Raw genomic sequence first — 12,787 nt, 5'->3', positions numbered from 1 at the left:
GAGCTTGGTCAAACCTGAGCTTGAATGTCTCCAAGGAGGGAATTTCTACCTTTGGGCAACTTCCTCCAGTGCCTCACTACCCTTATTGTAAATAAATAAACAAATTCTATCTGATATCCAAACTAGATCTTTTGGTTTGAAACTGTCTCTCTCCATGCCCTATCACAGCTGACTCTGCTGAAGAGTCTATCCTTTTCTTTCTTACAGCCCCCCTTTAGAATACTGAGAAGCTGCTAGGAATTGGAATGAGAAGGACTGTCTTAACAACTATACTGTATTTTATTTCAAATTCTCCTCCCCCTTCCTCCCCTTCTTCCCTTTCATAAGTTTATAATCACCATGGAATTTATATGATAGTTCATCATAGGAACTGTATATAACTGTATATTGCTGCTGTAGGAAGAACTCTTCTCCAACTAATTTTCAATTTCTCTGCTGTGAAGCTGCCAGAACAGTTGGATAGATATTAGATTAAAAACTTTTGTATCAGGGACTTCAAAAAATTGCTCCTTAATGAAAAGCAGATGAACCTTCAGTATGTGTCATGTTATCAGTTTGATGGTACTAATATTACCTTATTTCTGATTATATTTGCATCATCAGAATAAGACAATATCTGATCAAAATAAATAGAAGAAATTTATTTCCTTGTTATTTCTCCAAGTAGTTTAAAGCTGAAGTACAACCCAAAGGAAAGGACTGTTAGCCTGCATGACTTTTTTATGAAGCATTTGTTGCATTTGAAATGCAAAGTATGCGTGTGTTTTGATTTTGCATTGGAAATAGTAAGCAATCATTTTAATTGCTTTGCAACAGACCAGCTGCAATGCATTCAGTTTCTGTGAGTGTATCGAAGATGTGTATTAGGAAAACATGGGATATTTTATGACCACCTTGGAATCAGACTGAATTTTTCCTGCTATTTCAATGTGAAAAAACATGTGAGGAACTGATATAATGAGATACTGACCTTATGTATCAGAAACAATAAAAACTCGGAACTACATAGGTTTTCCCTCCCACCTGTGGCTTGCTCACATTCCTCTTTTGAAAGGATTGATGACCTCATGCTCATAGCAAAAACCAGGGATCCATCTTTGTCCTTGGAAGTGCATCAACTGCTCTTCCTGTCTTCAGGTGTCTCATGCCAGTGTTTCAGGGAGTCCATACTAAGATGCAATGTGATGCATGTTCCGACAACAACGTTATTTTTAAGAAAATAGGATTGTGATCTTTACAATACTTCATTATTATTATTTATTTAAAGGGTCATAAATTCTGTTTTTTTTTTTTGTTTTTTTTTTTTCCCTTAGGCTGTATTATCCATGCTCACATAGAATTAAATTTGTTTTTCGGTATTAAGAACTAGTTAAGAGTGAATAGCAAAATGAAATTATGCAGAGGGCTTTAAATTCAGGAATTTTCTTGTGAACTGGTGAAAAAAGGATAACTCACACAGTGAGGAGAGCCTCCTATGCTCTAGCTGATATTGATAGAGGCTGAGGTGATTCATTTCTTACAGAGCACTTTGTGTCTCGCACCATTAGATCTGTAGTGAGCTTTCCTTTACAACTGGAGAGAGAAAAAAATCATGTATTGAACATGCTGAAGTGGGTATCTGTAGTGAAAATTTCATATAAAAGATTCCTTATTTGCTCAGTTATGTGTGATCTTTCATGCCCTTGTCAATTAAAGCAGTTATTATTTTGTTAATGCAGTACCTTGTTTTCACAGAAGCTAGCTTCATTAAGTTGGGTGCATGTAAGAAAAAGTAGCCTAGATTTTATTAATAGGAGTGTGTAGGCAATCTGTTATCAAATAAAGATAGTGTTTTCAACTTAAAATACTTTGTGTGTATATGTGTATGTTGCCTGTATTAACAAAAAGAATAATTATTGATATAGGAAGTCAGATGTGCAAAGAGGTTTGATAGGAAGACAGCTGAAACTTGATTTCCATGTTCTGGTAGTAGTAAATTCATTATACCCTATGAAACAGTGGTGTAAAGGACCTTATGCCTTGAGCGTAAGAGTGTGGGAAGTGTCTGTCTCTTGGCAGTTCAAATGCCCCTCTGGCACTGGCAATGCCGGGAGCAAGGGTAAGGAAGGAGACTTGAAGAACAGACTAGTAGCAAGCAATCTTACAGGAAGACTGCTGGTGGGAGTGGGGTTTGTATTACTCAGTTTCTGTTGCTTGTTCATCTAGTGGAGGTTGTCAGGGACAGAGGCAATCCTGAAAGATCTGCCTGCAGACATCCCTTTAACAGTAACTGTTAAGAAAAGGTTATTCAAACACTGATTTGAACCTTCTGTGCTGTGTTAGATTGTTCCCGTTGTGGGAATGTTTCTGCAGTCCTGTTGTCCTTCTGATGTGGCTGTCCCAGACTTGACTTCTCTAAGGGGTGGTTCACTGCCAGGCACTAACTTCTGCTTCTTCTCAGATCTCTTAACTCTGCACTTGACCTTCAGGCGACAAGTTCTTTGTCTTACTCCAGCAAAGAAAGTCAGTAGTGATATTAGTTTTGTTTACATATTGATTGCTGAAGCTCTGCCACTAATTTTGCCAAGCATAAGCCCATTAATCAAGGGGATGAACCTCTTAGCCCTTCTCTGTTAGTTCATATGTTTTTAATATAAATGAAGACTGCAATAGGATTTACTTGGATCCTTCCTTGCAAAGGTTGTGTGTATGTTTGTTTTAAGATAGATGCTTGAAATATTCCTGGCTTTGTTGTATTCAGAAAAGTATTTGAACCAACAGCATGTCCATGAGATGAATATGAAAGAAAATCTTTTTCATGGACTTGTGCAGACCCACTAATGCAACTTTCAACAGTAATTAAAACATTTTTTGAATATACAGTGAAGTGTGAAACTATTTTGCTAGATACATTTTCTCATCACTGTTGTGCTTTTCTGTAGATTTCACAGTGACCTTTTAATTCAAAAGGCAAAACATTTATAAGCACCATATACCCTAATATCTACTATGTGTCCGAGGCCCCATCTGGCCTGACCTTTGATACCTCCAGGAATCTCTAGCTGTGTCTGTCCAAGCCGTGTCTTGTTCACTGAATTGTCTACTTACATGTTTATAAACTTATTATGGTATTGGTTGCTGTTTACTTTTATGTTGACGCTTTTATGGAAAACTGATTTCAAAAAATCTCTAACTCTCTTATAAAATAAAATAGTCTTTTGGACTTGGAAGTAAATCAAAGGATGTTTATTGCTGAGTCGTGGTACAGCTGCTGTAACAATACCGTTTATTAGCTTGCTGAAAAACAGTGAAAATAATTACTAAGTTTTTATAGCTGTTTAGTGTTTTCCTCGTTGTATAACCATTTAGGGATGCATACTAGGTAACAGAGCATAAGTTCAGTTTTTGGATATAGTTTATTAAGAGCATTTGGGTGCTGAATAGATTAATGCTATAAACTTAAGTCAGCCAAACTAGGTCTTTCGCCAGCCTCTATGGTGCCTGAAGTGGGGATCAGGCCATTTGCAAGTAATCTGAAGTGATTCTTTTCTCACTTTGGTGATTACAAGGAGACTTCAAGGAATACACCCTTGCAGGATTTAAGTTAATACTTGTGAAAACTTTAGCACCAGTGCATACTGAAGTAAACAGGCTCTATTTCACACAGATGGCTCTCATTTATTTTTGTCCAGACAGTATTTCAGTTCTCTGTTGTAACGGAATTCTTGGTTATGACTGGAAGAAATGTTTTTCTTGAAGTCACATAGTGAATACTAACACTACTAACTATTTTAATACCTGTGAGTGGCTGTATCCTTGTTATAAATCTCACTCAGACCTATCAGCTTGAAGACTTTAGATACTTCATGAGTTTCTGAATAATCCTCTGTTGAGTGCTCAGACTGGAAACAGTACAATTATTAGGTGTACACTTGTAGCGCTACATAAGTATAGGGAAAATGAAATTGGAAACTTTATCAGAATAATGATATTCCTTTGTTTAGAGTCTCTCTGGAAATCAACAGAGTATGAAATCTGAAGAGCTATTTTTTTTTTATTTGCTAATACTCTAAAATGTTGACGTGTACCTACTGAAGATGACATTGATGACATATTCCTGAGTCCTTCAGGGTGAGTCCTTCAGGGTTATATGTGAAAGATGAGTGTATTCTTTTTAATCTGTGTATCTTGTGAGGAGGGACCTATAGTATCATGACGTCATGACCACCTGCTGTTATAAAATAGAACACTAGAGACTCTTGACAGCTGAGCATCTCCATTTAGATTTGTGCTATGTTAGGTGAAAATCTGACAGGAATGTATTTACAATGTATAATTTTTAATTCAGCTGAAGTTGTTTGCAAGCATATGAAAAGTTAGTCCTGTATTGTCTGCAATACTCAGTGTTTATCTTCAGGTTATGCAGTGTTAATTAAAATGTTTGTTTTCGTTTATGGAAATGTTGATAATGTGATTCTGTGCTTGTAAAATGTGTATTGAGTTAAAAACGCATTGAAATAGGACCTGTATATTGCTTGTAATATCTACACGAGGGAGCCATATAGTCATTATGACGTATATCTTACAAATTAAAACTGTAGCTGTGCACAGGAAAACTGAGATAAAGGGGTTAGTTCAGTTGCATGATTTTCATAACCTAGAGCCTAGAATTATGTGCATCATTTCCATAACCCTTTCCTCTATTCACTCACTCTTAGAGGAATGAGCTGCTGCAGAAAGGACTTGTTTATTTTTAAATACTGCAGTCTTTGAAGAACACTGACAAGCAGATGCAGAATATTTCCAGTATAGGCATTTTGGCTGTATTACTTAGTAATTTATAGTGGTACATAATGTGGACATGTTTGCTTTCAATATGCCTTTCTTTGTAACGCATACTTTTAAAATAGTGAATATGTTGATTTAAAAAAACAAAAATGTGGTCTGCAAGTATAGAACTTGAATCTCTGCTGTCATGTAGGTATCTGAAAGTCTGCTGAGCTTAGTAAACTTAACTGAAAGAAGTAATTCCATCTACAAAGACACTTGGGCCTGATGGGTGAGAATTTGCAGAATGTGGACAATGCTACACAGGGCCATTGACCTTTGAAGTGTACTCTCTCAGCAGACTTTGTAGTCAGATGTCCCTCTCACAGGATGTATGCGATTCTGAAATATTTAAATCTTTGTAAGAATGATTTACCTGAACAGTAATGTCTTTTGAAGCTTCATATTTCTATAAGGAAGAAAGACTGTATGAAGCTATGAAGACCACATTCTTGGTCTGTCCATGTTTCATGTTTGGAAACTATATTTTACAGTATATTTAGATTTTGTTGCTTGTTAAGTAATTTCCTATTAGCTGCCTCAGTAACTTAAATTTGCCTAGAGCTGATTGTATTATCAGTCGCCTCCTCTGAAGTTTCAGATTACTAGGGGAACTTGCAAAAATACTGTGATATTTTACATGGATTATGTCCTCATTGATAAAAAGACTACAAATACAAAACTTTCAAAGAATGTACCCACACAGAGCTGTGAATTCTATCATGTGAAAAATGTATAGGTAGATGTTGAACTGACTTATGTCTGCAGTAATTTTATTGGGCCTGTTTTCCTAGCAATTGCTTTGGTTCCTAGGCAAGTGCTGGATTGAGAAAGTCACATTACTATAATGATCTCTCTCTCCAAAATGTATATTTGACTGTCTGCCTATGAAGATTATAAGCAATTTCAGAAACTGAAAATGATAGGAAAGCATCCAAACATTAATAAGGAATCTTAATTTTTTAACGTTGTTGTTCCCTTTGCTGGTAGAAAATATATCAATCATTTAAAGGCATTTATGATGTTACACATTTAATGTAAATGCTCCTGGTTGTTTCTAGTCTGTTTTAATGCTAAGCATATTGCTCTGTTTGCTGATATTAAAAAAAAAAACAAACAAACAAAAAACCCCCACACCAATATATGCTACATGGGAAAAAGACTACTTAAGACAACTACTGTGGCAGCATCATATATGAAAAATACTGGGCTGTAGAACAAAAATGCTAGCTGTGCTTTTGAAATAGCTAACAGTGATATAAGCGCTTTACTTATAGCCAGAAATAAAAAGTAAAGATTGTTTGGAAGGTATATGGCTGATTCCCTAAAGACCTCTGAAATATTTCAGTAGCTCTGTCTTTTATTGATGCTGAGAATGAATGTGCTGATAAATGGAAAGATTGCCTATTTTCATTGGCTGTGTTTATTGCCTTTGCATTGCAATGTTGTGGACATCTTGAAACTCACCCATTCTGCTCTATGGGAGTAAAATAATGATTTCAGATTAAAGCATTATCAAACAGCTTGTGGACATCTGAATTTATGAATTGCTTGTAGAGTGGAAAAAGTGATTTTTCACAATATGGTGATAATGGCTTGACATCAATAATAATATTAATGTTATTTCATTAGTAATCCTGAGCTATAAGTTACTATATGACAGCAGTTCAGAAGATAAAGTTGTTCAGTTTCTTTCCTACGCACAGTTAGTAGAACTTGTTTTGACTCACTGGATTTTGTTCAGCATCACATATCAGCTTTTTGTGGGGTTTTTCAGAAACTAGGGATGCTCGCATTGAAATTAGGGGGAAAAAAAAACCCTTAAGCATATCATATGATTTACCAAATGCTTTAATAATCGGAGAACACAAATAAAAGATACTGAATAAATATTGTTTTATTTTCTGCAATGCTTATTACAGACTGACAGGAAGGAAAGAAGTGATGCTTTGAGTACTGCAATAGACAGTATGTGCAAGAAGACGAGAGATCTTCGCAGACAGGTATTTTTCCTGGGGAACCGGTACTTGGAAAAGTAGACTTAAGAACTTACCTAAACTGCAGTTTTCAGATTTTATGGCACTACATTTTGTAAATAAACTTTTATGTTAGAGAAGTTCTGAAGATAATTACAGCAGTCTGCAGAACATATATGTCCAGATTTTCAAAACTGTGCAGAAAAAACCCTACCATTTTTAGATGTTGGCAGTATATATGTGTATACGTAGACAAAACTCTGCACATGTACGTGTCCAAGTGTGTGTATATATATGCATTTTCTAGAAGAATATATTGGTAATATATGGAAAACAATATTAGTTTTACTCTAAATATACTTGAATTATTCACTTAACTTTTGGTCTTGAAATTGATAACTTGAAGGGACCACTGAGTCTATGTTTAGTCCTTCCTTGTTCTGGAAGATTAAGGGACAGAGAAGGATACTGGGAATACGTGATTCAGAGTCAAACCTCATGTCTTGTGTCACGTTATCCTAAGACTAATGTAAGACATGGACCAAAATCTGCAGCTTTGGTGTATTGCAGAAGATGAGCATTGGACAGTCAACTCTGTATACATTGTTGCAGCTGCAGAAAGCATCTTTGAGAAAATTGTTTATGATGCTGAAGTGTAGGAAGTTCCAGCTTAGAAAGGAGAGTTGAAAAGCTTGTAGTACTTTCAGCCAGGCCTTTCCTGACCAGCCATATGAAAATTTATGGCCATGCAGAATGTGAACACACATGGCTTTTATCCTATCTGGCACTGGCTGTTTGTCAGTTCTCTGGTGGAGGAGAATCCGTATCATCTTTGTATACAGTCTTACAACCCAACTCCTATGTTTTATGATGATGAATAAAATTTTTTCTGTCTCCTGTGGTCATACAGGAGTAGCTATGAAAGATGAGAAGACTGCAATATGGTGTTTGTAGCTAACTACCTATCCCACTTCCTTTCACGTTTCATCAAAATATATTCAGTGCAGACACCCCTGTGATGCACTTTAATCATGTGCTCTGTTAATTCTTCCACTGTGTTATACTGTCTCTTCCACAACTGAAGTAGGCTCCATCTTTTCACTGACTGAAGAAATGTCTCTTTTGCAGCTTTTAAAATTTATATTAAAAAATCATGTTTTTAAAGGAGCCTTTGTAAAATGTTTGGGTTGAATGCAGTCATGCTTAATTAATTGACAGCTTAGAACCAGTATCATCAACCAGAGTAGTTCTCTGGCTTTGTGATATTTACCTAGAAGGTTTGTATTAAGAAATACTTCCTGTACTCCCTCCAAGTTATGCATCATCCCCCTCCTGACTGCATCTCTTTCACTTACAAGTAGGAGATGAATTTTAATGACAGCTCAATACCTTCCCTGATAGCACCTGCTGGAGCTACTGTTGCTATTCTTCTTTGTTTATTTGTCTTTCTATGTTTTGAATTAATTCTTAGCACTTCCCTCTGCAGCTGGTCAGTGCCAAAAACTGACATATGGAGTAGTGGAAAAAATTATTGTTAGGATTAGGCTGAAGAGAATTTAATACTGCTTCAGGCAGTTCCTTTTCCTTTCCTTGTTTTACGTTTCTTCATTCTTTATTAGAACACAGGCCAAATTTGAAAATCTCAGCTTTGGGTGTTTATTAGTATAGTTTAAGTAGAAACACATTTCAAACTTGTTTGCATTCAGCAAAGACATGGCACTATCATTTTCTTTTTTAAAAAGATTTCATTTTCTGAACTGCAGGACAGAGGATTTCTTAGAACAAAATAATACTGATAATTTATATGTGAAAGATTAATTAATCCTACCACACCATAAAAAGTGACAGCAAATAATTATTTGATGAGAGAGAAGATTAGGCTTCTATTTTAAGACTGAATGCCTCAAATTCACCATGAATGTTACTGAGGTCAGTGGTCCTAAAATAATATAGTAAGACTGCAAAATTACAATAGCCTGGGTTATGTCTCCAAACCCAAACATGTCTCTTGGAGATGATGAATCAGAAGCCATTGATATGGTTCCGCAGTGTTTTGTTGTTATCGTAAATCAAGATCTGAATAGTTTACGCTGTGATACCTCAAGGTTGCACTTATTTTTAATGCACATGATACATGTCGAGGAAAGTGTAGCAGTTTCCTTCAGTTGGACACAAATGTTAAAAGATAATTCAACAGGACTGGAGGTTCTTTGATTCTGGTGTCTTTTTCATTTTTAAAACAGCAGAATTAGTATGGATGTGACTCGAAGGAAAAAAAAAAAAAAGTTATCCAGTTTTATGTTGGGATCTCATAACTTCTGCCTTTTAATAAATAACTTTTAAGAGCATACAATTCAGATTGAGTTTTCTAAAGCAATATGTTACAGTAAGTCAGAAGACAAAAGCATTAAACGTTTTAAACTATGTTTTTGAAGGTTTCTATGTCTTAAGTAGCTTTTCCAGCTGTATGAGTCTTTACTTTTACAGAGTTTTCATGTAAATACATTAAGGCTGAATGCTAAATGGAAAAGCATTTCCTTTAGCAATGAAACTGCCAGCATGTAAGAGCTTAAAAGAATTTTGTTTCCTAATTTTCTGTTCCAATCAATGTCTTCTATACTTATTATAAAAAATATTTTTTTACAGTAGGAAAGTCAGTAAACTTGATAATTCAAATTTATTTCATGGGTAGTTTTGAGCATCGTATTTCATGCCGTATTCTCTGATTAAAATGAATAATTGGCATGTGTTGGTTTATAACATGGAAATTAACCTCTCAATCAAGTAACGTCCCAATCATCAGCAGTAAGATTACATAAAATCTAATTTAAGAAAGCTAGTTTGTCTCAGAATGTGACATTTCTTCAAGAATTTAGTGAAGAAGTTCAAGAGCAATTATTTGAAAAAGGGAAAACTTCAGACTTGAGTGTAATTCTCTTTGCTCTTTTAATCTGTTGTCAGGTGGCATAATTTGTAATCTCATGGAGATAACTACTGTGATGGGCACTGTATAGCTAATCAGAGTGTATTATTGGGTTTTTCAGCAAGGTAGAAAAATATTTGGGTAATTTTATAATTAGGAAATGGTGATACAGAGCATTTTGTGAGTAAAACATAATTAAATGAATACTTTTTTTTTTTTTTTGTAAAATGAAAACTATAGTTTTAGTCATGTAACTCTGCCCTTAACGCAGGAAAGCAGTGTGTACAGGTTCATGTTATACTAATATAGAATTACAGAGAACTTTATTCATGAACTCAGTTTATTAATACATAACACAATGAATGTGTAGTAGAATTTGGTAAATAGCTGGTATTAATATAATGCTTTATTTTGCAGCTTCGTAAAGCCATTATAGATCACATCTCAGACTCCTTCTTAGATACCACTGTTCCACTTCTAGTTCTCATTGAGGCTGCTAAAAATGGAAGAGAAAAAGAAATAAAAGAATATGCTGCTATATTTCGAGAACACACCAGCAGACTTGTGGAGGTATGTTTGATGGTCTTGCACTTTTTTTTTTTTAACTGCCTGGTGTAAGTTAATTGCCTCTGCAGTATTCCCTTTGCTGCCAAATACCATGAAAGAATAAAGGTGGTATTTCTGGTAAGAATGCATTATTGCATAGTAAACACACTCTTCTTTTGTACATTATGTACATGATTTACGTTATGTAATGGTATGCTATAAGGTAATGGGTATTGACAATTCTATACTCTTCGATTGAATAGAAATTTGATGGAGAGGAATTCTGCTTTGATAAATTATTGTATGCATTTCCATAGGTATATTGTTTGAGATCTTGATGAAATCTGTGATTTTTTTTTTAAGTCTCAAACTGTAAGCGTTCTAAGATGTAGTAGGCTGATCTTAGTGTATATGCAAATACACTGTGTGTGTGTGTTTACGTTGTAACTTCATATAGTGCCTACAGTGCACAATACATACTTAATGAAATGTTTCAAGTCGCTGCTGTTCACAGAGACTGCGCAGTGTCATGTGCTGTTGTGTGACTAGTTGTTCTAACTTGTCTCTTTACTGGTGTTTACATCATACATAGCTATTCAGAATGAATGTACATTTGAAGTTATCTTCTGGGTATCTACCAGAACAGAAATAATGAATTTGAAAATTCTTATATTGGTTTAGAGTTCTTTATTTCTCAGGAGCTTGTTTGATATTCAGCGGCTTTTTGTTAAACTGTGCTGGTAAGCTCACCAGCATGTTAGATAGTAGTTGCACTGCATCCATCAGCTGCTAGCCTATCTGTAAAGAAGTAAAACAAAAAATGAAGAAGTGTTAATGGCTAAGCAGATGTTCACTAAGAGACCTTGTACCTACAAGCAGACTTACTGATTCCAAATGGAAAATTGGTCATTTTCAACAGTGTCAGCAAAGAAAGAAGAATAAGGCAGCTGTCCTGTGGAAAGTGGCATCACAATTCAATTAATATAAATCAAGGAGCATTGGAGTAAATTAAAGCAGTGAATTGCAAGCATATTTTGGTTTGTAGCATTTCAAAAGGTGTTAATTGGAAAATACTTCTTTTTCTAAATGAAAGTTATGTTGCACTGTACTGTTGCTTTAATTTGCTGAGTAACATGATAGGTAGATTAGAATTAAATCTCAGTAATCTTAGTTATCTGCAGCTTGTTTTCCAGCTGAATGTGGTTCCGTGGGTAACTGATAGCCTGCAGAGATCAGATATAGGTAAAAGAGTTATCAGGAAGCTTGATCATGTGAGAAAGACAAGACTAATGGAAAGGAAATGAATGGCTTTTGAATCTTTGGTACTTGTATTATCCATTTTATTTATTTCTTCCCTTATTTTTGTGTGGTGAAACTTTTGATTATGTGTATCGTTTTCCCTTTTTGGGATGGCTGCCATGCCTTTTGCTAGGTATATATTTCATAATGTGGTGCTGTTTGTGCAATTTTGAGTTGGATGTCATGTAATTGAAGATCTAACTCTGTACAATGCTTCCAGATTCCATGAAGTTTTCATGCATCATTGCATTTGATCAGAGTTCTTAAATAGCAGATATTATTTCCTTGTTTTGCAGAGGGTACTCACTCGCCCGTCCTCTCTGCCCCAAACAAACCCCTCCCCCTGCCCCTCTGACTTTTATTCTTTTATTGTTTATTTCCTTCATTGTTAAAAAATATATAGATATTTGAAAAGAATCAACCAAGACTCCTACAGTTCTAAGGTTATGAAATACAAAGCTGGAATACTACTTATGTACACCATTGCAGAATTGAACTTTCAGTTTCCCTGTTATTGAGAATAATGGAAGTGACTTACTAAAGTACATGACTGTGGGCAGCATGTCCTCAGTGGGGTTTTTGGCTTACTGCTGCTTAGGTTTTTACCAAGGCCATGCGTTTCCTCCTCATCCTGTTGTTGGAGGAGTTGAATATGTAGTAGAGTTAATGGTCGAGCTCTTTTGTGGCAACCTCATGGAGGCTGTGTTTCAGTTGCTGAGTGTATGTCAACAGATCTGTACATTACTGCTTGATATTAGAATTGCTCGTGTAAAATATAGTTATGACATTAAAAAAAAAAAAAGGAAATGGAAAGTTTTTTTTTACCACAAAAAGGTAAATTTTGCAATTCAAGTTGTGTTGTAAAACTGTATACACTGTCAGCTGAAATTCTGTCCAAACAAAAACATCATCTAGAGATTAGTTTCTGTAAATCATTTCGTTAAAAATAATACTGTTCCAGCAGATTGTGTTCCATTTAACATTGTTTAGCTGAAGTGATGATGCTAATGTTCCACTAATGAGTAATTAGATTATATCAATTCAAAACAGAGACAGGAAAGCATAATATAACACAGCATTCATAATGTATTTTCAAAATCATCAGTGAGCCAACATTAGAATCAACACAGTTTTCTTCGTCTAATTATCACTTTGTAGAAGTTAGTACACATTATCACTTTCTATGATTCTGTCAGTTTTAAATATTACTGCTGTTGCTGAATTGATTTTTACCTTT

The 12,787-nt window shown here is 35.1% G+C and overlaps 1 protein-coding gene across 5 annotated transcripts in view; it reads left to right on the top strand.

Annotated features, from left to right (window-relative positions):
- CTNNA3 (catenin alpha 3) overlaps nucleotides 1-12,787 on the top strand; it is a 376,683-nt gene that overhangs the window by 218,967 nt on the left and 144,929 nt on the right. For all 5 annotated transcript variants that reach the window (XM_085554028.1, XM_015866262.3, XM_085554027.1 and 2 more), the window contains 2 exons: nucleotides 6,729-6,809; nucleotides 10,123-10,275. In XM_085554028.1, the coding sequence (XP_085410154.1) occupies nucleotides 6,729-6,809; nucleotides 10,123-10,275 (234 nt within the window). The remainder of the gene's footprint in view (nucleotides 1-6,728; nucleotides 6,810-10,122; nucleotides 10,276-12,787) is intronic.

The sequence above is a fragment of the Coturnix japonica genome, chromosome 8, assembly GCF_054131305.1.
Source record: "Coturnix japonica strain WE chromosome 8, WE-NBRP24, whole genome shotgun sequence".
In the NCBI taxonomy this organism is placed as follows: domain Eukaryota; kingdom Metazoa; phylum Chordata; class Aves; order Galliformes; family Phasianidae; genus Coturnix; species Coturnix japonica.
Note: the sequence above shows the minus strand (reverse complement) of the source record. Positions and strands in the feature narration are given on the sequence as shown.